At 40.6% G+C, this 26,301-nt stretch overlaps 2 protein-coding genes across 2 annotated transcripts in view; one reads left to right on the top strand and one right to left on the bottom strand.

Annotated features, from left to right (window-relative positions):
* The window catches only part of dnaaf11 (dynein axonemal assembly factor 11), a 46,289-nt gene extending 27,850 nt beyond the window's left edge, over positions 1 to 18,439 (bottom strand). Inside the window, exons 1-7 of the mRNA XM_084733171.1 lie at positions 18,346 to 18,439; positions 15,951 to 16,035; positions 14,713 to 14,880; positions 14,247 to 14,324; positions 13,378 to 13,550; positions 11,803 to 12,023; positions 11,429 to 11,614 (exon numbers count right to left, since the gene is read on the bottom strand). Coding sequence (XP_084589297.1) covers positions 11,429 to 11,614; positions 11,803 to 12,023; positions 13,378 to 13,550; positions 14,247 to 14,324; positions 14,713 to 14,880; positions 15,951 to 15,960 — 836 coding nt within the window. The 5' untranslated portion in view covers positions 15,961 to 16,035; positions 18,346 to 18,439. The remainder of the gene's footprint in view (positions 1 to 11,428; positions 11,615 to 11,802; positions 12,024 to 13,377; positions 13,551 to 14,246; positions 14,325 to 14,712; positions 14,881 to 15,950; positions 16,036 to 18,345) is intronic.
* LOC146317291 (uncharacterized) lies at positions 18,284 to 25,198 on the top strand. Its single transcript, XM_084733176.1, has 4 exons — positions 18,284 to 18,789; positions 20,537 to 20,649; positions 21,086 to 21,212; positions 23,934 to 25,198. Exons 1-4 carry the CDS (start codon positions 18,516 to 18,518, stop codon positions 24,743 to 24,745), a joined length of 1,326 nt encoding a protein of 441 aa, XP_084589302.1. The 5' UTR covers positions 18,284 to 18,515; the 3' UTR covers positions 24,746 to 25,198.
* The last annotated feature ends 1,103 nt before the right edge of the window (positions 25,199 to 26,301 follow it).

The raw sequence follows: 26,301 nt of genomic DNA, 5'->3' as shown, positions 1-26,301 counted from the left end.
TGGATGGAAGGCCTCCGATGCTCCGTCTGACAGTTCCTGCTTTAGTCAGCTTGATCATCTGACAGCATTGGAAAAGCTGACATTCAGACTAATGAATAAATTAGACCTTTACATGTTGAAATTGAATAACTCATATAAATGTGAACCACGGTAAAAAGAATTATTTATTATTATTATTATTATTATTATTATTATTATTATTATTATTATTATTATTATTATTTTAACATATCTTACGTTATGTTACTATTTAGGTTTAGGTTGAGACTGGCATTTCATCATGCTTTCCTTTTTTCATTAAATATAAGTTACATTAATTAATTAATGTATTATGTATTATGTAATGTATATTAATGTATTAATTAATGCATTATCCTTTTAAAGGTGCTGTTCTGCAAGGTTTATGTTTTTTTTTTTGTCTTTTTGTAATGTATTAACGTATACTTTGAGGACTGTAAGAAAAAAAAGTATTTCTGTGATTATTGAGTAAATTAGGGCAATTTAGAGGAAACACAAACAAAATGTTTCCTTGCCAACGACTGCTGCAGTGCCCCTGAGCAAGGACCTGCACCGGCTGACAGCAGCAGTCTGTGGTTGAACTGGCCGACCTCCTGTATGAATGTATGAGGAACTATCAGAGATCACTCAGTCAATCAAGTGCAGGTCCCCACCAGGCAACAGATGGTGAAGCACCTACTGCAGTGCCACCACAACTACCAGATGCAACCAACAGAGATTTTTAAAGTTCTTCCAGCATTAACATGACCTCCACATACGCTGTCCTGAGCTGAAACAAGATTTCAAACTGATGCAGTTGGCTCATTGTTCTAAGACTCATATAATGTCTGTAGTGAAGACTTTGAAGGAATTTAAAATGAAACGTACAACTATAGTTCTCACTATATATGTGTGATTCTAGTAAATAATTTCTGATACAGGAAGTTAGGCTTTAACAGGTGCAAAAGTAGATTTAGGAGTTGTGAGCAGTTCTTCTCAGATTGTTTTATTCGATTATTTGTTTAGAAGCCTGAAATCATCCAGTGTTTCACAATAACCTGCAACCTGTGGTGTACACAGTCCATTTAAGATTTATCGACACCCAGGTTGGGAGCTACTATCGTAGCAGTTATTGGATTAAACTGGAAACATTTTGTGTACAACAAACTGTGGCTGATGACAATTCAAGCTCTACAGACAATTTAAAAATGAAAGGAAATTGCTTCTGTACGCAACCAAAGGGTTCTCTCAATGGTTTGAAGAAACTGAAAATGAGGTAGATCATATGCTACTGTATGGCCTTCAGAGTCTCCAGATCTCAGCCCAGCTGAACACCTATGGGAGATTTTGTAGTTCTCTACCATTATCATCAAAACAGGGAATATCATTAGGAAGAGTGCTGTTCAATCAATCGATCAATCGATCCCTCCAATAGAAGTCAACACACTCAGAGAGGCTCGAGCAGAACAGCACATTTTATGTCGGGTTTTCCTTTGTTTTTTCAACCATCTGTGATTGAATACTTTAGCCAAATGAGTTTAATGGATCAGGACATCGGATGAACACAAGTCATCTACTAGAATACATTTCTACTTAAAAAAATTATAACCATTTGCCTGATAATTTGTGGTCATTTCCCAGGTGTGGCTTCAGTCTGTAACAAACACATGAAGACTGTCAGCCATAGTGTGTGCATGCGTGTGTGTTGGGGTGAGACAGGGGGCAAATATCAAACCAAGAAGAGCATCTCCATCACTCTTCAAACAGCAGCTTTCCTCCCGCCTCCATCTGCATCCTAAGCCATTTACTGCTGACTTGTCAAAGTCACAGTGTGACTCTCTGCACTATAAATTTCTGTTCTATAACTTTTTTTTTCTCAAAGGGGGTGTGACAGGGCATCTATCAAACAGCTGAGTCATGGAGACATCAGTGGTGACAGCTCCACTGCTGGTTTCTGTGGAGTCAAGAGCTGAGGGCGATCTGTTTAGACAGCTTTCAGTTAGCCCTGTACAACTCTGTCTGCAGAGAAGTCTTAATCAGCACTGGATTCATCTTCAGAGCTACAGTCACTGCACAGACGACTTTCAGGTCGCAGAACCAAGGGTGCTGCAATCAACTAACCACCGATCATTATCAGCAAATATTACTTCCAAATAGTTTGGCCAGTGGTCTCAGTGGAGTCAGATGAGGCAATCAGATGAAGCAACAGGGTCTGAAATCAACAACCAAGCACCAATGCAGGTAGATTATTGGGTGCTGATTTCTAGTATTTTTTGTATTTCCATGTATTTTTTGGTGCTTTCTGGACCACATACTGAGTACCGCCTGGTTCCTTTATATTGGAGAGAAGGCAGACATGTCCACATCCCATATCTCCAAAACTTGCAACTTACTCCAAAACTATCTAGCAGGATAAGTACCACTAAAGGTGAACTGTCCCTTTAATGTCCACCATGGATTTGATTTTCCCTGAAACTGTGTAGATAATATAAAGACCTTATATTATCTACAATTCCAGGAAATTGCTTAGATTTAGTGTTAATTTTGTGTTATCAATCATGTTTTAATAACCAGTGTCACTTTAAAAAAAAAAAACATACCACACAGTATCTCATGCAGAGAAGCCTTTATGCAAATCTCCACCCGTCCATCCACATCAACTAACTACAGCCATTCATCAGCCTGTCAGCTTTCCTCAACCTTAAAGCTCCGCTGTGTTTCTAGCTTCAGTTCTACAGACTGCAGGTTGGATGTGCTGGTCGTCTGGTGTTATCCTTCCTCTCAGAGGAACAGAGCAGCCATTAAACACAGAAGCGTCTCCTGGCTGACCTTATCACAGAATCCACCTCAGGAGCAGGAAATTCATCTTTCCTGACAATCCAGTGACGGCACGACTGCATGCATCAAGTCATGGCGCTCTGACAGCCACGCGCGGGGAGACGATAAAAACGGCAACACCATATCACCCTGATTTTATGCTTGGACAGCATGCAGGCCTGGGATGTTTTGTGATATGCATTAGGAAGCAGACTGTCACCGGTTGGCTTCTTAGCCATCACACCGGGTTTCTTCAAATAGAGCTCGTCTTGGGAGTATTACCTGTCTTTAGTGAGGTTTTTCTGCCATTTTCATTTCAAGTAAGGACCTGAAATGAATAAAATATCAAAAACAGGTTTATTCTGTGTACATTCAGCAAATCGCTCCCATGCAGGTTAAAAAAGACGTACTGTTGTTACAAATGACAGATCCCTCTGAGGAGAGCGAGGGCTGATAAAACGAATCTGACAAAAACAATATTAGTGCAGCCAGGAGACAAACACTGAAGTAGGCTAACGTAAAGACTTTCCTGTAGGCAGGAGATTAAGCAGCGGTGAGAGCAACAACACAGCAGCATACTGCAACAGCATTCGTCATACGCATCTCAGCTATTCGCAACTGTGTGGCTCCAGGCGTTACGAACACTTATCGCAGTGAGTCAGCGCTGTATCGATGGGTCAGCAGGGTGAGGGGAGGGTGAATACAAAAGCTTTTCAGAAAGATGAACAAGTGAAACAGATCTGTCATACCTCGATCTACAAACATGGAGTATAAACTACACAAAACAAAAAAAGAAACAACAGAAAAGAACTAATTCTGCAATGATCACAACTTTTTGTTGAGCAGCGAAAGTAGAAGTACTGCCTCGTGGAGTTTACACTCATGTCTGTGTAGACTCATATGACATGTGTAGTATAGACTGAATAAAGGAAGAATTTAATAACACAGAGACTATCTTTACAGAGACAGACTTTTTACAGACTCCAGGCATCCCTGAGATGTCGCATTCACAAGAACGGGATGAACTTGAGGTCACACTGACCTTAAACTTTGACCACCAAAATCAAATCAGTTTATCTTTGTCTCCCAGTGGACGTTTGTGCCAAGTTGGCTTTTTTAAACCTTAAATGATAGGACAGCTGAAGATATTACAGGAAAGGGGTGGAGAGAGAGGAGGGAATGACATGGAGCAAAGGGCCAGAAGTCAAACCCTCGGCTGCTGCAGAGGACTGACAGCCTCAGTACATGGGGTGAATGCATGTAAAATATGACCACCTGTCGGGGGTAACTCCAAACAAACAGGGGGCAGCATATCACCAGAGTAACTGTTAAATGTTCAGCATTATACTCTCTGGTGTAACTCTCTTTGGCTGTAGCTAGCTCCTCCTAGCTACCATTAGCTCAGTTAGCTGTGCAGCTAAAGGCCTCATTATGACTTGAGACTGGCTGGAAACTGCAGCTCAGAACACCAGAGGAGTGTTTAAGTTCACACTGCGGGAAACTGAACCAGGCTCAGCAGCCTCTCGCTTAACTGGGACCAAATACAGTGTCTGAGACGGTTCCAGAACCTACCGATCTACCACTGAGTGTGTTCTTCGACTGTCTGGAACAATTAGAAACACTGCTGATTTCAGAAACTTTGCAAAGTGACGCGTTGCTTTGACTGTTCGCTGACACATAGAGCAAGTTAGGGCATCTTCTTTGGGAAAAACTGAAACAGTCTGATGTTTGCTCCCTCTCTCACTGCTTCCTGTTAGGAAGTGGTGTAAGGGTGATAACAAATATCAGTCAGTCAATCACCTTCTCAGCAGAGCAAATGATTTGCTGCAGTCTGCCCTTGTCCTTGGCAGTAGTGTAGCAGATGGTAGATGCCACTCACCAAGTACATGAATGTCTGCAGTAGAAGAAAAAACAGGTTTTGCAACATCAAGGTTGTGTTATTTTATTGCATATCCTCTTTTTTACATGCTACTTCTTCCGCTTTTGCAAAATGACAAAAATGAGCTAAGACGAAACTCTGTTTATGAATTTCTTCTCTCCCCTCCAGTACACTGAGCTACAGTAGAAGTGGACAGTCTGTCCAGTAACAAGAGGGCCAGTAGTTTAATAATCAGGCCCAGCAGGAGGGTTTATCCCCCTGTGAACTGGAGGCTGAATGTTGGCTTCATGAAGCCCACTTCCACCGTCATAGTGCCCTTGGACAAAGCTGAACCATGGACTGACCCTGGAGTCTCAGAGGAGCAGGATGAGGCTTCAGAAATTATTCCAGAGATGTATTACATGTCAGCTTTATTTGTATGGTCTTTAATCACGGTTACAGTCCTGGCTTCACAATGTCCACCTCAGACCGATGGCAAACTTACATTTAATGACAACAGCTGCAAACTGAAAATGACAAGAAGTTCTAGACAAAAGAGAAGGAAACCATCACGGAGAGCAAACCCCGCCTCAAGGACACTGCAGTGGACTGAAAGAGATTAACAACTCAAAAAAGCCACAGAGAAAATTCCTGTATGGAAGTATACTGAACATGTGTTCAGTCTGTTTTTGACTATTTAAGACTGTTGCTGTTAACATGACAAAAGTTCCAACTGGTGTAACTTTATATGACTTTTACTCTATGAACTAGACACAACTAGACACAGTGGTTAGTGGAGACAATCGACCAGTCATCCATTTATTAATGCATTTAAGTGAAATAAATTCATTAGAGTGCAGATCTCCAGGCAACAGACAGTGAAGCACCTACTGCAATGCCATCACAACAGCCAGAAGCAACCAGCAAAGATTTGCAAAGTTTTGAATATCTTTTTTTAATACAAGTGTTTTTGTATAGTATGTACAGTTTCTTAAAGATGTGTTAAGATAGTGTGATGTCCAAACTTTTCAATTTAAACATCCCAGCAAAATCTTTTTATTTATTCAGAACATCACAAGCAATCGGGTGGCTTTATAACATACATATAGAATGTACATTTTTGGAAACAAAAGCTATAATTCTAAATAATTTACACTTGATGCTGCCTGTACATAGGTCTGAGTCTGCATGTGCCAGTGGAAGCTGTGTCTATTCAGAAGGTTTGTGTTTTGGCATTCAGATGATTAGACCAAATTTGATTCCTACAAGTATAATGTTCAATTTGTCACATTTATAACAAATCAAATTTCATAAAAACTGTTTCAGAATTAAGCAAGTTACAGTCAATTCTGTAGTAAAGTCTACATCTCTCATTTGTTTACTAGCAGACTTTGAATGTTCCAAGATGGTGAACCTGCAGACGTATAGCTTCGATGGCAGCAAAGTTAGGAAAATGGGGATTTATTCATGTGGAATTTATCTGCAGATGTTTAAGATGAGACTAAGTTCCTTCCAAAATGTGACCTGAATCACACAAGATAAGCCTTTTTTTTTATAGTCCAGCAGTTGTTGATGACTTGTGGCTCCTACCACCTAATTAAGAGGAGTGACAAGTCAGGAGATGGCATAAAACAGAGAATTTGATAAAATTGTTTTTTCAACATTTTGCAAAAATTGTAAATCACTACAACCATGACAGGTCCTTGAGTATAGAATCATAAACATGCACAAAAAATATTAGACTGATGGGTCTAGTAGTGTATGAGATTATCTGCAGACAGAAGCTCCAGCACTGTTGGTCATGCACACACACACACACACACACACACACACACACACACACACACACACACACACACACACACACACACAGAGATATATATAGTTTTAAGAGGCAGCCAATCTGCAGCCTCATCAGCAATTTTTAAGCATTTTCTTCCATTTTATCTTCATGATTTTAATGCATGGAAGCAGATTTGTCACTCACAAGAGGCTTGTTCACTGAAATGAGCTGAGCAGTTTCTAATACAAATAATGAATACTACAATTTTCAACAACAAAGAGCCCCTTAAAGTCACATCCCGTGTGTGTGTCAGCTGTACCTGTCTGCTGACTAATAACACAAAATCAGTGTGTTGACTCTAACTGTTGATGTGTCCTCATCAGTCCACTGGCTGCTCTCGCTGAGTGAAACCTCACAGCTGCCAACTGATATCACTGCACTGACACACAGAGGCAGGAAGTGTGTGTGAGTGTCAGTGTGTCAGAGAGAGAAAGGAAGCACAGTGAGAAGAGGATGTGCAACACACACACCCAATTAACACCCCGGCAAGAGGGTCACCTTAAGGGTGAGTACTAATTAGCAGCATGGCGGGAAAATTAATTAGACTTGAACAAATTCTTTACAGAGTCAGTGCTGATCAGTCTGAAACATGCTGCCGTTTGATTGGTGCACACGTGACTGACATGCAATTGGCTCTGGTCAGTAAAAATGGTTAAAGTAGCAGTAAATACATTTTTTCATTTTCAAAGTTAACTTGCTAACCCTGAATACTGCTCATCTCTAACTGTGCCTGTGTGGTTTTGGGCAGGTAGTGGTCTGTGTGCTCTGGTTTCAGCACCTGACAGCAGCTCATTACACAGTCAGGTCCTGGACTGAACCTCCAGATGCACAGTGCCGGTGAAGAAGAGGTTATAGATGCAGGTCAGAGGTGGGGTTTCTATGCATGCATATGAAATGACTGTAAAGAAATTACAAAGACAGAAACATTCAGTTCACATAGTGAACCTCCTCTGTCCTGTCAGCTCAGACAAAACTGCTGTCATTTCACTCACCGACGAGTGCAGAAACAAACACAAAAGAAAATGTACAGTTTCATTTCCACTGTATGTGAATCAGTAATAATGTTCCCTGACTACCTCTGCCAACACTGTTTAAGGAGAATTTACATGACAACAAACTAACCAGTCACTCTGTGCAACAGCAGTCCTCAACAACGTTGAAAACTGAATGTCAGCAACTCTTCTGCCCTGAAACACTTCTGCTGAAAATGCTCCATTTATGTCTCTTTCTTGAGCGTCATTACAAGTGAGCTGGGGGTCTGTGTCAGCCAGACACAGTTTAACCTTGTGACCAGTGTCATGCCCACATCTTCTAGTGTACATTCATGATTTTATGACACAGTTTGTATGAACTATCCTCACTACAGCTACAATGACACTGTGCTTTTTTAAGCCAATACTGATTTTGATATTTGACATATAACATAGAAAACACTTTAGATAAGGATCCCTAAAATTTGTGTGTTTAAAGAAGTGACCCCTTTCTAAGTCCCGCCCCTTTTTGCTTGCAAAACACTAGCTAATGATTGTAAATTAGCTCACTAGTTTGCTAGTGTTTTGCTGTCTGCAATTAGCTAGCTTAAAATATGAATACTGCTTTTTCTCCAGCCACTTCTTTTAACTATCTTCAAACATAGACGAATCCAGCTCATAATATATCTACCTCCAGGAAACAAGAAATAGAAAGCTGACCGAGGTCCCTACCTTACTCAAGTATCATTGGAGCACAGAGTGAAAGGGGGTGGGACTTCGGAAGGGTCAAATGAGACTCAGATGTGTAACGGATGCGACAGTGCTCTCTGGTCCACAAGCTATATAAGAAAGGAGATACTTTTTTGTTTCTAAAATGTATCTTTGGCGTTTTTACACTGTAGTTTGTTTTTATATTTAGCTGACATATGAACTGAAACAGGTGGAAGAAGTTAGTAGTAGCAAGTCTTATGATAGCAGATGATCGGAGATCATCACCTCCTACTGGTTGTTTGAAGATTTCTAAATGCAAAACAGCTGCTTGAAAAGCTGCAAGAACCATACAGTATGACGCCGCCCACCGCCAAGACTGCATTTTAGCCAATAAATTCCTCCTCTTTTGCTTTCCATACAAACTGTTTGTTACTTGCATGCAGCCAAAGCCCGGTCATGCTGTAGTCTGTACTTGGACAATGCAAACCAGAATTCTTCCAATACCAAAATCTTTCCCCATGCCTACAGATTCTGCACATTCATACGCAGATATGTGTATAGAGATTGTAGTTTGAAGAAATTACCACTGACCAGGCTGCTGAGATTCCAGGGGCTTTAGATCGAGTAGTTTCAGATTAAATTAAAGTAGGATTCCTCCTCTAGTCTTGTACAGTGGTCACTGACAGTCCAGTTCTGACAGTCAGCTTCCCTAAACGCACCATCAGTAAATCATTCAGGATAATTGGCATCTTCCAGCTCACCAGCTGATTCATTAGTCACAATACCATAAACAAAACGTCAGAACGAAATCCTCTTGGACCTTCTGAACCTGCTCACGTCTCCTGCAGTCGCAGTACAGTTTGTTCTCTGCTGCAGAAACGAACGACCCTGAAAACTTCTAATTAACCCGACAGATGAACCTGGACTGAAGCACCTGTGAACGCAGCCTCATCTGTCCTGCTAATTGTCGTGTCAAAACGTTATATTTATGAGGGAGATTTTTGCTGTTTCCTTCCACCCTGTGCGGAAAACAAATCACTTTAACCTCAGCCGTGTGGTCGATACAGAGACTGATTGATTGATCTACTCCCCTAATGATTGGTTGAGAAGGCAGGACACGTTGCACCAAATTACCTGTAGCCTCAGCACATTTCAGCGTCAATATTCATGAAAAATGGTTTAACACCAACAGTAAACTGAGGTACTGAGGTATATAACTGTTTATGACCAAAAGTATGTGGACACTACTGCACTTTTGGTCTGGTTGTCTGTTCTTCGTGCTGCTGCAGCACGAGAATATGTGTTCTTCAAACTTTGTGTCAACAGTTCGTGTTTGTCTCCTTCCTGTTTCAACATGACAAAGCCCCCGAGCACAAAACCAGCTCCATACAGACAGTTTTACTTATCTGGTGTCTGGTGACACAGAGCCCTGACCTCAACCCCATCCAACACCTCTGAGATGAACTGAAACACAGACTGTGATGGACCTCACTAATACCCCTTTTACATTGGACAAAAAAACCCATTAACATCTGGCTTTTGTCTTCAATAACAAAGGGTAGAACTGACGTTCGTTCCCGGGTCAAATGACTCTGTGTTGGTCACAGGAATTTATCATCTCCAGCTCCAGCAGAGATGAAAACTTGACTCCCACATGGATGAGCAAATTTTCACCCTATTACTGCCAGTAACTTCTCTGACTCTTGCTGGCTTAGTTTGATTCAGCGCATCAACCCAACACGAGTGGGATTTGAGTGAACTGAACTGATGACGTCTCCAGCTGAGCAGCTATAAAAACGGTGCCACCTTTCATTTCCTATAATTTCTTCACAACAGAAGTCCCCTGATTTTTGTCATATGAAAGCTGTTATTATGAAGCAGCAAAATCAGGAAATGTTGGGTTTTCATCAGCAGTAACTGAACACAACTCCTACACAGATGAGCGTAAACATAGAGCAGACATCTGACAGTACAAACAGGGGTGCAGGAGAGAAACTAAAGGAGTAATATGTTATATATTTACTGTAATAAATCGTAAAATGACCATGATATGTCATCAGAGATTAAGGAAACACACTAAGTTGAAATATTACTTCACACCACAGACATTCAGTGAGAAGCTACAAAACTATTGAGAGCTAAACACACAGACACCAAAAACGCCTTGTGTAGTTGTTGTGGCTACAACACGCCTCCTTTTCATCCTGTCTCTACATGTTAGTCATTATTCATAACATGCCGAGTTTTGCTAAATAATACTTAGAATTGGTGGTTTCTTTGGGAGCTCTTAGATAGACACATCAGAGGTATTAACGTGCTGCAGAAACCTCTGTCTGTCATCAAAATTTGATTTTCCCACGTGGGTCCTGATGATGCAGGATGACAATCACAAAACTGTCCAATCAACGAGTTACCTGTCAGTCTGTAAAACTTCTTGTTTACTCCTCTTGGTTCATTTGTAAAAAGTCAATGTGAACTTGAACCAGACCAGCGCTAAAATGCATCAGTGTTCCATGTTTTTTTCTCTTGGTCCGAACCAAATGAACAGAACTACAGGTGTGAAAACATCCTATGACACATCAGGAATCTCTTCAACTGTTTTTAAAGATAATCTTATTCAGGGATTTTCTGGTGAATGGTAGTTTGAGAACGCATTTTCCACAGAAGACGGCAAACAGGCAACACCTGCCTCTCCCTCACCTTCAGCCCAGACGGACGGCGTGAATTCCCTCAATCTCCCTCATCTACTGTTTGGATGTCCACATACTTCTGGCCATGAGGTGTATGTGTCAGCAGATCATGATCAGCTCAAACTGAGCCGGTCCACTCATGGTGAGTCACTGTGGACGGCAGCCTGGTGATGGTTGATGTTATGGCGACATCCAGTGGCCAAAACCATGAACTGCAGTCAGACCCGCAGACACTGGGAGCACTGATTTATATGATATTGGTAGAGTTTTGGTTGTAAACAGACAAGTTAAACTGTGTTCTGTCAAACCATTCAATTTTCAAGGTCATAGTTTTTGTTGGATTTCTGTATGATAATGTTACTTTTTTAATGTTAAAGAATCTTATTCTTCTTATTTGATGGTATTTTTTATTTCTTATTATTTTTATGGTGTAGTGTGTGTGAAACATGGTGTGGGAGGGGCTTTAATGATCACTCAAATTAATTTTAAAGTACAAAACATAAAAAAAAACATCTTCTTCATCTTAAATGGATGCACTCACTTCTCTTCCACCTTTCTCTTCTCCTCCAGGTGGCGGTGAGCCTCCAGACGAGATTCAGGGGTGAACGCGCACGGCGTGTGCCAGAACTCCTTCTCCCGCTGCTCATCATCCAGGTCAGGGCTCGTCGTGTTCGGCTTCATGTTCTCCTCCACCTGCTGGTTCTCCTTATTCTCCTCCAACACTGGACTGCAGAGAAAAGATTCACTGTGATCAGTGATCTCCAGACTTTAAGTCTACAGTATGGTTAAACTGCTAAAAAAAAAAAAAACACTGGATCCTACATTTCCCAGATTGCAACTGCCTTTCAAACTCCCAGCCATTTTCAGAAGCTGCTGACTGGTTAGCTGACAGGGAGTTGTGGTGTTTGCACTCACGCTGTGTTGTTGATGTCAGTGTACCAGCTTCCATCACTGCCTGGCTTCCTCTCCTTCTTTCCTTTCTCCTCTCCTGCTTCCTTCTTCTGCGCCTCCTCCTTCTCCCTGGCTCTCTTCTTCAGGTATTCCTTCTGCTGCTCCCACACTTGCCTCTTGACCTCCTCCAGTCCCTGCGAGGCTTGAATCCTCTCCGACCGGCTGATCTCCGTCCCGTCCAGCCACTGAGGACGGAGACAAACAGCAGGGACCTGAACTCTGAATCAGATTTTCGTACAAAAATCAAAATACAATCTTGCTGATTTATTTCTTTAAACAGACTTTTAATCTTTCTATTACTTAGCAATAATAATAATAATAATTATAATGATAATCTACTTGTATGACCACAACTTTCATTTCATTTTCTTGTAACTTTGTGATTGCTACTGACAAAAATTGTCTAAAATTAATTAAATTTAATCCAGGTTGCAAACAAACCAATCCTTTAAAAAGACTGTGTTTGGTTTAAATCAGGCCTATTCAAATACTTTTTAGACAGGCCAGATTACAAATCTCTGTACCGTAAACTTTAAAAACCAATAAACCTATAATGTTAGTAGGTTATTTAAATAAAATCACTATTATTTACTTTATTTTCATATTTATAAATGATGGAAAAGGACTCCCACAAACTGTCTAACTTGCAATATATCATTTATCAGGCCTGATGAAGGTCTCGTACCGAAATGTCACAAATAAATGATATATTGCAAGTTAGACAGTGTGCGGGAGTCCTTTTGGAACTTTTTGGTCTTTTCTCTCCAACACACCTGTCTTGTTTAATAGATGTGCGAAGTGTTTCCTTTGTTCTATATTTACAAATGATCCCAGATTCTGCCCACAGGTCTTCATTCTGGGTAAAGAAGTCCATATATCTGTGGATTAAAGTCTGTGAACACCTCCATCTCTGCTTTGTGATTTTCAGCCAGCAGAAACAACATCTTAGCTTGCAAGAGATTCATAAAAAAACATTTGGCATCATTGTTAGAGGAGATATATGATGCATTTTGATATTTTCCCTTTGTTACGCTGTTGGATGTTCATGTCAAAGGTTCAAAACTTGAGTTATGAAGTTAGTCAAGTTAAACTGAGGAAGCGAAAATGAATAAAAACCAGCAACTATGTTGTCTTTGAATTTGCATTTTTATAAATGTTTGAAAAGTTGATTCTACCAGCTTAAACTCCAGGCAGGTGGTGTTGGAGCCCTGCCCCCCCCCCCCAGGGCTCAGGTTGGGGGCTTTTCACAGTGACAGTGAACTGAGCCTGGAGCTCAAAGTATTGTCAGACCGTATTAGCTCCAGGCTAAAAAAGCTTTTAACCTGGCACAATCCAAAGTTGGCTAACCCCGACTTTAGCCAAGGGCTTGCTGGCTCTGCTCTGGAGTCAGATTAGCCCAGTTTGCAGGGTTCTCTCATGAAATTCAATGAAATACCCGCGCTAAAAGAGTAAGGAGTGGTCAGCTTCATTTTAGAATATAAACATTGGTCCCTCAGGTGCAATCTGCCCCAAGGCTGAGGGGAGGGCAGGTCGAGTTACCTTGAGCTGAGGCAGAGAGGCCACCACGTACTGTCTGTAGCCGTCGAACGCAGTGCAGGGGTTCCCCACCAGGAACAGCTCTGTGAGGTGGATGTTGTGTTTCAGAGACTCCACGCTGCTCAGACGGCCCACAAAGTTCACCGTCAGATCCAACTTCTGCAGGCTCTCACAGCCTGGAGACACACAAACAATGCGCTGTAAATATGTTTACAGGGAAAACTGCAACATAAACAAATTATTTCATCTGGTGTGTGTTTATTGATTCAACAGTGATGTTACCCGTAAGACACAGGAGGACTTTGGCAATAAATTTTACCCCTAAAAACTTGAGAGTTAATTAGTGAATTGACAGAAAATTAATCAGCAATATTTTAATAATCTTTTATGACAAATATTTTATGGTTCCAGCTTCTCAGAAGTTTTGCTGCTGTTCCTCATCATTAAGACACTATAGTAAATTTAATATCTTTGGGTTTTAGACAAATATATCATCATAAACCATTAATCAACAATGAAAATGATCAGTAGTTTCAGACAATAATGATTATTACTACTGAAACAGTCAGTCCAACAGAATATTATGGTCATTGTTGACTAATCTGGTAACCTGCCAATCATTTGTTTCTATTAAACCTTTGCAGGTTTCACCTTCACCTTTTTTTTTTGTTTGAGACAAGCAAGAAAAAAGCAAACAAACAATATTTGTTTGTTTATTATAAAAAGTATTAGCTGAATAATCCAAAGAAATAAACAGATCAGTAAATTAATTTGAATACTTCAAATAAATATAACTTAAAGAAAATGAAGCACAAGATTCATTCAGATAAATTTTAATAACAAGTGAAAAACACTTTGTTCTGCACACTGACCTTCAAGGTTTTCAATGACTTCAATGTTGTTCAAGGCCAGATTCAGATACTCCAGCTTCTTCAGGCGGCCAACGTTCTCTGCAGATCAAACAACAACCAAAACACAAAACACTGCATTTTTAGGTGTCTAAAATACATTTTCCTGCTGACCCTGTCCACAGCAGCACATTGCTTAGCTTCCTACACCAGTACTCCCACATCTTCTCCAAAGTGGGCATGTGCCGACTGCCATACAACCCCACTATGTATTTTGAGGTTATTACAGTGAAAACACTACTGCTTTTGTCCACAAGGGGACAAAACAAACTATTAAAGTTGATCACAGCAGCTTTAAATGACATTAATACAACAGTTATGTGACCCGAACACTTTGACTCTTCAACCATTTTATCAAACTTTTGACCCATATGTCTTCTTTTCTCCTTTAAACTTGTAAACCATCACAGTTGACCGACTGATGTCTCACCTATCCTGGGGATGAGGTTGTTTTGCAGGTAGAGGATCCTCAGGTCCCTGCACCACCTGTCGATGTGTTCGATCCTCTCGATGTCCTGCTGATGCAGAGAAACTTCCTCCAGGGAGAAGATCTCACACTCGTTGTGCTCGGCCCGGCTGCGGACCATCTCCTCTGTGACTGTGACAAAACACACACACACACACACACACACACACACACGTCAAACGTGTTTAAGGATGAACCTCTTGTACTCAGTATGTTGTGATCTCTGCTGACAGTTAACTCTTGAAGCCCCTTCCAAACTATAATAAAAAGCAGGGCTGCACAATCAATCAAAATTTTATAGAAATTGTAATTTGGCTTTCTGCGAATTTCAGATGCAACATTTGTTAAAATGCGTGTCAGAAAACTGTTAAATGAATGAATGTCATGAGGCAGAGATGTTCAGAGATGTACTGAGAATATTAGTTACTTTTTAACTGCTGATGATTAATGCGTTATCAATAGCAGCATTCAATCACGTCAGTCTCAGTGGTCCCGCCCCCTGGAGCCATTATTTATTTATTCATGTCATGTTTTCATTGGCCTGTTTGTGATCAGATAAGCCTATCGGCTACAAAACTGCAGTTTGAATGTATTGTATGTTAATGACAGTAATCTGAGTATTTAAGTATTTAAGTAATATTTGAGTACTTGAGTAAATATAATTAAGGCTACATTCCACCACTACCCCGTGTTGAAGCTACACCCAGCGCCGTATTATATGATATTATATTTTATTATTTCATTATATTATATTGTTATTATATATCACATTATACGGCGCTAGCTACACACAGCCAGTAGTAGCACTGAAAAGCTAACAGTGATATATATCACTGACATATATATATAAAACATGAGGCTGTTAAGGCTAATGTTAACCAACAAAAATAATTTACGTTAATATGACGTTAATTAGTGAGTGCATTCTTCATCGTTAACATTAAACTGACCGTTATCTTGAAGCAAAATTAAACAAATATTTCGATTAGCTAGTTAACTTTAGCCTAACTGACATAAATTCAAGAACGTGACTGATGTTAACCGACCACCAAAACGACAAACTGCACCGCTGAGACAAAATATTCAGTAAAACGAAAAAAATCACAAAAACAGTGACTAGTAACAACAGTAAATATGACGATAAATGTTCTACAGTTTAAAGTGGAGTAATTTGGGGATGTTGGTTATCTTTTTTAACTCACTGTAAACCATCTTCTTCTCTGTTGTCGGGCGTTGCTGTAGAAACCAACCTGGTGCTGCATTCGATAACTGTGGGAAATATCGCAACTACAACCAGGTCGAAGAAATAAATGTGAAAAAGAATTTAAAAAGGTATTTGGGCATTAAATGGCTGAAATAAATATGACAAAAAACGCTTTGACAAATAAAATATGAAAGATACAAACAATTAAGCATTTAAGAGACGTTTATTTCTTTTGGTGTCTGCTTATTCTTAAAGCAAAAGTTCTAATACCACACTGAAAATACTCCATCTAAAGTAAAAATACTGCATTTGAAAACTTAAGTAAATGTGTGTAAGTATCAGCAAAATGTACCAAATAGGGCTGGGTTGATATGGCTTATAATAATATTTAAATATTTTTAGGCTCTTCTTCTTTTCTCAAATAACATATTAACTCTCAAATATATGACAATCTTGTATAAAGGGTAGGTGATCTGGACAAAATCAAATCTCACAATATTTTTGACCAAATACCTCAATATTGAATCTGTGAATCCAGATTTAAAATTAAGCAGAACTCTGTGACCCAATTTAAAATTAATCTTAGCTTAGTAAAGCCAAGTTAATTTATGTAAAACGAAATTAAACAGAGTTTAATCAATATGGAGATGCTTGCTTACTCAAATTAAGATAAATAAATTTGAGTGCTACCTGCTGGGACCTATAACTGTTTGCTGCTTGCTGCACTGTTTGTTTGCTAGCTATGAAGTAATAAAAAGTTAGCTAAAAATGTCATTATTTGCTAGCTATATCCAATCCAATCCAATCCAACTTTATTTGTAAAGCACTTTATAAGCAACCGCAGTGGACCAAAGTGCTGTACAGAAATAAAATACAAGAAGAGATTAAATGACATAAAACAACTATACAATTTAAAGCAATAGAAAAATAAAATTTAAAACAAATATATATATATATACATATACATACACACATACATATGCACATACATACAATACATTCAACATCTCACATGATGTTAAAAGCCAGGGAGAAGAGATGGGTTTTAAGATGTGATTTAAAAACAGGCAGCGAGGAGGCCTGTCTGATGTGGAGAGGCAGATCATTCCACAGTTTAGGAGCTGCTACAGCAAAGGCACGGTCACCTCTGAGCTTTCGCTTAGTTTTAGGTACACTCAGGAGCAGCTGATCAGCTGACCTGAGAGAGCGGAGGGGTGTATAAGGCTGCAGCAGTTCGGAGAGGTAGGGCGGGGCGAGACCATTTAGGGATTTAAAAGTAAATAAAAGAATTTTAAAATTGATCCTAAAATGGATGGGCAACCAGTGAAGTGAGGCTAAAATGGGGGAAATGTGCTCGTGCTTATGTGTGCCAGTTAAAAGACGTGCCGCAGCATTTTGCACCATCTGAAGACGAGCGACAGAGGACCCACTAACCCCCACATAAAGTGCATTACAGTAATCCAGCCTAGTGGTCACAAAGGCGTGGATTACTGTTTCAAAGTGCTGTTTTGAAAGAATCGGTTTAATTTTGGCAAGTTGCCTCAATTGGAAAAAGCTTGACTTAACAACTGACCTGATTTGACAGTCGAGCTTGAGATCAGCATCTACTTTAACCCCAAGATTAGTGACAGTTGGCTTAATGAACTGGGCCAGGGAACCCAGATCTACAGGGGGAGCCCCAGAGGTGCCACCAAAAACCATCACCTCTGTCTTTTTCTCATTAAAATTTAAAAAGTTTAAAGCCATCCAGGCCTTTATGTCATCAAGACACCTGAGTAGCGGTTTGACAGAATAGGAGTCTTTCTTTTTGAGAGGGACATAAATCTGACTGTCATCTGCGTAACAGTGGAATGAGATACCATGATTTCTCAGTATGGAACCAAGTGGAAGCAAGTAGAGAGAGAAGAGAAGAGGCCCTAAAACTGAGCCCTGTGGGACCCCACATGAGAGATGAGCAGAGGAGGACACAGAGTCACCAAGGCTGACACAAAAAGTTCGATCAGCCAAGTATGACCTGAACCACTCCAGTGCTACACCCCTGATACCCACCCACTGTTCCAAACGAGAGATTAAAAGTTCATGGTCCACTGTGTCAAATGCAGCAGTTAAATCTAAAAGCTATATTAAAAAATAAAAAAAGTTTTATAGTGTTATGGTTATATTATAGTAGTTTAAGAGTTTGCTGTAAAATAATTTAAAGTTACACCATGATTTTATGAGATTTGAAAATCAACCTTGTTTGTGCAACTCAGTCTTAGAGTTTACAGAGCGCACCCGAAAGCAGCACCTCGTGATTCACGCTGATCTTTTATTTTGAAAGTGGCATTACGGAAGTTGTTGAACGACACGCTGAGGAGGAGAAAACCGACTGACAACAAACAACAACGACTAACCGCCGCAGCATCCCTCCGTCTCTCCCCGCCAGGTGACTCTGTGCTCGGGTTAAAGAAGGACGGGTTCACTGCCAGGAGCTCTCGGGACGCCGCTCTGTCCTCCTGGACGCTCCGTGCTGGTTTCTCATGTTCATTTTAATTCACGTTTCGGCGTCTGTTGTCGTTTGAAGATGACGAGTTACAAGGCGTTTCACTCCCAGCTGACGTCCATCATGGAGGCGCTGACCAAAGCGGCGGTGGCGGAGATCTGCGAGCTGGTGGACGACAGCTACGCCGTGCTGCAGCTGGAGATCAGCCGCAGCCACAAGGAGAACGAGGCACTGAGGAGGAAGCTGGAGCTCATCGAGACCATCATCGCGCGGGGACACCGCGGGAGCGTCGCGATGTTGGATTACGGCGGGCAGGAGGCGGCCGGCGGCGGGGGACTAATGGATTTCACTATCGGTGAGTTTTCGGGGCCTGATGATCCAAACAGTCAACAGTCTGTCCGTCATTTGTATTTCGGTGACACCGACGATGGTGGCCGCAGGATGCGAGCCGCGGTGAACTTCTCATGGCTCCGATACCTGACAGCACCACCAAACACACACCAAACTTCATTAGAAAAACTGAAAACTTTTCTATACAACTAATCAAATACTGTATCTGTACACACAGGTGTCCAGTAAATCTGATTTTTATTTGTCTCAGTATCATTTGTAAATTCGGCATTCGTATAAAACTCCAAACTGCACACAACCAGCGCTGCAACTAATGATTATTTCCATTATCGATCCGACCATCAGTCTTTATCATATCCAGTATGTTGTCTATTTTTTTTTACCAGAACATGGTACAGATTGTTTTCTATTTTACTTTTTTTATAGGCAGTATTTTATGCATATGATCCTTTTTCTTAATCCAAGTTCTACTTGTGTGTGTTTTTTTATTTGCATTTGTCAAAATAATCATACCAGTGAAAGTCTGCTTTTTAAATGTCCCAATGTCATTCTAAATTTTATATATATATTAATTTAAAATATAACTATATCGATATCAGAATTTGTTGCTACTCGCTAATATCAGTGCCAGTTAAAAAATTCTGTATCTGTCTGGTCCTATTATGGATTAATCTGTCAGCTATTTTCTTGATTATCAATTAATTGTTTGGTTTGTAAAATGTCAGAAAATAGTTAAAAATGTCCATCCCAGTTTGTTTGGTCCAAGCTGATGTCATTGTCTTGTTTTGTGAGTCCAAAACACAGCGAACAAAGTTTAATATGGTGTAAAATAGAGAAAAGTGCAAAATGTCCATATTTGAGAGGTTGAAAGGTTGAGAAGTTGCCTTTTTGCAAAAAATACTTAAACAATTGTTAGATTATCAAAATAGCTGGCGATTACTTTTCTGTCTAATCGATTAATCGATTATTCAACTAATTGTTGCAGCTTTAAGTCAACTTTTCACCTGTTTCAACTGTTCACTCACACTGTCCTGTTTGTACAATGCAATTTATTCTACACCTATTCTGTTGTCTTCTATCTGAACCATGAGTCTGAAATAAAGTTTGTATTATTGTCCTGCACAGAATCCAAAAAAAGTAGCTGTCAAACGTTAACATTCACACCTAGCGATCAGAGAGGGACTCGACTAAAACTTGCCATCTTATTTAAATAAACTTTTTTTCATCCTGAATTGAAGACTAGATATAAAAAAATGTTGACCAGGCATCGAGTCACATAATTCAGAGCACATGAAACAACTATAAAATGAAAAAGTTTCTGGATCGAGTTCCTGTCATTTTCTACTATTTTAAAAACAGAAGCTGTACTCAAACAACTTTTCTAAACATTACAACAAAAAACTCTTTGTGAAGTTACTATATAAGAAAATATGTGTACTTATAGAGCTGCAACAACTGGTCGATTAATCAGTCAGTTGTCATCTATTAAATTAATTGCCCACCATGTTTTGAGAGTTTTTTTAAGAGAAAAAAAGTTCAGATTCTGTGGTCTTAGCACCTAAAATGTGAATATTTTCCAGGCTTTGGGGAACAGTGACATTTTATGGACCAAACAGCTTCATGGAGAACACTGAAGCCCTGATGTAAAGCAGTGAAGATCACTGAAGACCCACTTCACAGACCCTTGTTGGTCTCCTTCACACTCCACATGTGGATCCAATATTGTAACCGTCTTTTTGTTTTTCATCCAGAACGTGCCTTACCGACTGGAGCGGGGATCAAACAGACAAAAGCAAACCTCAAAAGAAGCAGCAGGGTCCCTGTGCTGGAGGTGACGACGGAGCCGACCGCTGCAACCAAAGACGTGAGACGATAAAGACTTAAAAACAATCAGCTCACAGTAACAAAGCCTTTAAGACCCGGGAAATGCAATTATACTTATATGCAGATAACACAGATTGGATGCTATCTTTAAGTAAAACTGCACAAACTCTACTGTTGATGCAGCATTTGATCTTTATCTGAGACAGTTTTCTGCTGAGGGAGACAATAAACTAACCTTAACCTTATTATAATTCAGTTTATTCTTTCCCACTTGTTTAAATGCATCACCTCTGCTGCCTTTAGTCAAAGAGTTGGGGGCTTAGAGACATTTTGCTTGAAAATGAATAAAATAAAGTATTACGGCTGCACAGGAACAGCCTGTTTTAGCACATTTGTACTCATAAACAAAGTTAACATCTAAGACTGAATTAAATCATAGTGGTTTATGCCATGATTGTTTTGTTTTTTTGTCTCAGGACTCTTCGACAGTTGTTGCTGCAGAGGAGCCCAACGATCAGGATGTTGTTTTAATAAAGGAGGAAACTGCAAAAGAGGAGGTGAACGACAGCGACGCCGCGGACGAGCTTCTTCTCAACGAGGACGGTGAGAGAGGAAACACGCTGACTGTTAACGTTAATAAATCCAGGAACCAAAACTGAATTTACTGCCATATGCTCAGTGATAATGTGGTCGTAAATCAGGCGGCAAAGCAAAACTACCACCACAGGTGACCACGAAGCAGGAAGACGACAGGAGACGAGATGAAAGTAGGTTTGAGGTAGCTTTTACACCAACTGTGTCCTCATTCACACAAACCTTTTTAAAGACTCTAACGCCACACAGTTACCCTGTCAGCTGCGTTCAAACACATGAAAAAGTGACTGTTGATGATTTTAGTTAGTTTGTCTTAAGTTTTTTTCCCCTGAAGACAAAATGAGGCTGTCTTTCTTTATGAGGATCAGACAGATCAGAGTCAGATTTATCGGCTTATCAGTAAGGGATAACGGACAGAGAGCAGGTCATTATTGTGAAATAAACCCTGACGGAGTGATGCGGGCACAGAGGGGTCTTGAACTGCCCTAGTAGCGCCACACAATTAATCACAATTTTATCAAACTCACAATATGACTTTCAAATTTTCCAAATGGTGAATGGTGACCAGTGTTAAAATGTTAAAACATAAAATGCCTCCGTGCTGCTGGTTTTCTGTGAAACTCCAGCAGAGTTTTATGGACGAACAAAATAAATCTGACCTTCAGTCGACGTGAAGGTGATTAGATAATGAGTGAAATTTTCATTTTTGGGTGAACTATCTCTTTAATAAAATTGAGACATAACAATGAAATCCACCCAAACAAATAACCCCAAGAATAAATCTGATACACCGAAGTAAATGCAGGCTAAAATCAATTAACTGATCAATCAATAAACAAACATTTATGACATCTGTACTGCTTTGTTCTACGACTTGTTCACCTGTACGTCTTTGTTCTGCACCTTGAGACCGTGAACTTCAGTCCAGGGGGATAGTTAGTGTTCGCTTTATTGAGGGTTTGATTTAAAGCGGCTTCATCAGTAGAGAAACAAACAAGTGACAATAAAAAATAACGGGTCCCTTTAGATTCAAGGGCTTCAGTATGTACCTCAGTGTTAGGGTCACGGTTCAGTACAGCAGGGAAAACAACAGAAATGTAAAAATAATAAAGTAAAATAATTAACCTAAAGCAGCGTCTCATTGTCCATAATTCTTATTACAACAGTGACAGTACATGAGCCCGACTATCAGGGCTAAACCAGCTAACATGCTGCAGCTGATGCACAACTGGTGCAGTGCTAAAAGCTCCAGGTAAAACCGATAGATCACCTTGATAGTTTGGGTCACAGGTCACACTGAACTGAGGAAGTGCTCGTACGGTTACACCCCTCACAGTTACACTCTGTAGTTTCAGATACATCCCCTGGTGCTGTCTGTCTGTCTGTCTGCCTGCCTGTCTGTCTGTCTGCCTGCCTGTCTGTCTGTCTGTCTGTGGTGAACGCAGGAGGAAACGGCAGTTCGTTTCTCACAGACTTGTGTTAAACCAGAAGAGCTGACCACAACACATGAACACCGAGAGAGAAACACATGCAGCCATGAGAGTCTGACACATCCAACGCTTCAGTAGACACGTTTTGTTAACGCCACTTACTTTACTGTTCAACGTTATGTTTTCAGAAATCTCCTTGCCCGAAGTCAGTTTTTACTCGCTCCTCTAAGAACTCTACAAACTGTTTTATTTATTAGCAGTTATAAAATAACAACAAAGATTAAAGTTAATTGTCATGTTTAATTAAGGCTGCTATGTCTATAAAATGTCAGGAAATAATGAAAAACATCAAATAACAGTTTCTCCAAGTCACATGATATTCATTATCATATGATATCTCCATATTTCAAAGGCTGAAAAGTCTATCATGTCAGTCAGTATTAATAATTATTAATCATATAGGTTGTGACATGTTCTGTACTCCAGAGGGTGAAAGTGGCTGAGGTAATAAAATAAATGTGTTAATATTTTCACTGGACAAAATAGAATCACACGCCACAATATTTTTTACCAAGTACCTTAATATTGATATTGCAACAATATTATCGGTGCTTTCACAAAATATTAACACCAGGTTTGCAATTTTTGTCCATTTTCCTTAATCAATAGTTGAAAATACGAACAACTGATTGATCATTAGTACTGAACAGGATACAAACTGCACCTTTTTTTTCATTCAGTTCTTATTTTAATTTTTTTCCCCTCATTTTTTAAGTTGAGGTTTCCTTATTCCTTATCCTCGTGTTTAGTTTTAGTTCGGTTTTGATCCGTTTCAGTTTTAGTTTCAGTTCAGAAAGGTTTTACAACACAAACACAGTCGTTCCAGTCTCAATAATCAGATGCACTAATGCCATTTTGTAATTACACAATGTTGTTGCAGTTAATTTTCATTGTTTTCTGAAGTCTAGTTTTTCTTTTTATTTCAGTGAAGTAAGTTTAAGTTAAATAAAAGTTCATCTATATTGAAGCGTGAACATTTTCACATCAAACATCCGAGGCAGACTGCAGCCAGTGTTTCTGTATTTAGTTCATGCTGTGTTTTTATTTAAAAATAGACATTTTGACAGGCGTGTTTGTCACGCTGCTCTTTTGTCTTTGTTAAAATCTCCTTGAAGTCTCTGCTGCTGTGTTTTAAACTGTGTGTGTGTGTGTGTGTGTGTGTGTGTGTGTGTGTGTGTGTGTGTGTGTGTGTGCGTGTGTGTGCGTGTGCGTGTGCGTGTGTGTGTGTGTGTGTTTGAAGGGACGGAGGTGCAGCCGTCGGATGCAGACGACAGTGAAGAAGGGCCCTCTGGGATGATGATCTCCACCTCGGCGGCCGACATGAGGCCGTGGGATCAGAACAGTAACGGACCGTCAGAGCGACTCGAGCGTCAACAATCCCACAGTGCACCGGGCTCTCCGGGTCCAGCAGGGGGCGCTGAGAACAACTCTTCAGATGTGGTGTTTGACTTGGCGTCGGAGTCGGACTGCGATGCTCCATCCGCGGCCCAGACGAGGAAGTCGTTTCTTCTCGGGTCAGGAGGAAGCCCCGCCTCCTTGCCAGGTACCTCTGAGCTGAAGAGGGGCGTGTCTCTGATCAGCTCCCTCCCCTTCGATGCGGAGCTGGACCTGTGCTCCTCGTGGACCAATCAGGGCCTGCCGAGCATGGTGCCCGTCCCTCACCGGCCCACTCTCCTGGACAAAGTGTCAGACCTGAACGCCGCAGGTTTCCCTTTGGCGCTCGGCCTCGGCGGTTCCAGACTGGACCCGCTGGAGCTGAACCGGTACTGCAGGGACCGCCGCTTCGTCTGCAGCTACTGCGGGAAGTGCTTCACGTCGTCCCGCAGCCTGGAGACGCACGTGCGGGTCCACACGGGCGAGCGGCCTTACAGCTGCGCTCAGTGCGGGAAGCGCTTCACGCAGTCGGGACACCTGAAGACGCACCAGAGCGTCCACACCGGAGAGCGGCCGTTCGCCTGCGAGCATTGTGGGAAAAGATTCGCCGGGAAGCAGAACCTGAGGATCCATCAGCAGAAACACCACCCGGCTGAGCAGGGCGCCGCTCCCGTTTAACTCAACGCTGAACATTGCGGTGAAACGCACTCAACAAAAATATTAACAGTTTTGTTTTTGCTCCCATTTTTCATGAGTTGAAGTTAAAGATCTCAGACTTCTTCTGTGCACACTGAAGGTTTACCTCTCTCAAATTTTGTTAAAATCAACCAACAGCTGTATTAGCCATCGTGGCTAATCACCAACTGTAGTCCCTGGGCAGGTGTAGTGACCACAACAAAGACACAGAAAGTACATTAAAGGTGAAATATGTAGCAATTATGTGTGCAAAAATGAGTACTGCAGTCCAGATAGCCAGTTGAAGCCATAAACTGTATATTAAATGGGTTGTAATCCTGTTTAATATACGATCTATGGTTGAAGACAGTTGCTTGTCCCACCTCGTCCTCCCCAGACTCGAGGAAGCCATGGCTGACTGCACACAACATCATAAACTGACAATAACAAGCGATGACAAGCTGATCAACTGTTTACGACTGTCAGTTGTCTGTCAATGTAAAGTTCAGTCTGTTATTCTGAAAACAAAAGCAAGCTGCTCTGAAAATACACACTCTGGAGCTGGAATTCAGTCAGTGTCCGTCTCACTGCCTGCCAAACTCCACTAACATTTTGCTAATTTTAACAGTTATAAACATCTACTCCTTCTAGAAGATTATCAGTGATTTCTTACAACTCATATAGAGACACATTTGGTGAACATTCTGCATTAATTTGGACTCTGATAAACGCAAACTAAAAGTTATTCCAGCCTAGAAGAGAAATTTGAAAGGGGGACACCATGGCTGGAGTATCGTCAGAGAAGTATTTCAAGGTGGCAAGATCGCTATTTTACAGACTCTGTGTGCATGTGCTACATTAAAATGAACGAAATAAACTCACAAAATGTCAAGACAGGAAGCATTCAACAGAAAAATACAACATTCTGAGTCCAAGTTTACCCCTTTTACTGAACTAAGACACCTTGTTAATTCATTGTAAAACACACTTCATTCAAACTTGACAGAAAAACAAAATGAAACTCATTAAAACCATCTTGGTTTGTCTCTCAAACATTCCAACAATCACCTCAGCTCTGGTTTGGTTGAACTAAACCCTGAATTTACTCAGATACATGTGGAAATATTCTGGCTCTACAGTCTGTTTTCCTCTCACTGTACTCTGCCACTGACTGGGAGTGCATCGCTGAGCAGCGGCTCTCACTCTGCAAACCATTAAATCAGTGAAACAAAATGACAAAAAAAACTCAACTGATGATGGACCCTGATAGATCATAGATTTGTCCAATCACCCAATCCAACACTGAACTATTGCGACTTCACATTAGGTGACAGATGCCAATATTTATGCAGCCACGACCTCTTCTCTACCTCTGTTTGGCTTCTCCTGATATTCTTACCTTGACCCTAACCAGTCAGTCCTCATGGGAAAAATGTATCTATAGTTCTGTGTGAAATAGTTCAGTGCCTAATAAAAGTTTTCAAGATCAACCTGCACCTTTTATTATGACCAGGAGGGCTGCAACTAACAAATTTTATTCATTCTCAATTAATCTAGTG

The sequence above is a fragment of the Lutjanus erythropterus genome, chromosome 12 (genome assembly GCF_056507025.1).
Source record: "Lutjanus erythropterus isolate fLutEry1 chromosome 12, fLutEry1.hap2, whole genome shotgun sequence".
NCBI lineage: Eukaryota > Metazoa > Chordata > Actinopteri > Lutjaniformes > Lutjanidae > Lutjanus > Lutjanus erythropterus.
The sequence above is the reverse complement of the archived record's forward strand: the minus strand, read 5'-3'. Positions and strand labels throughout refer to the sequence as shown.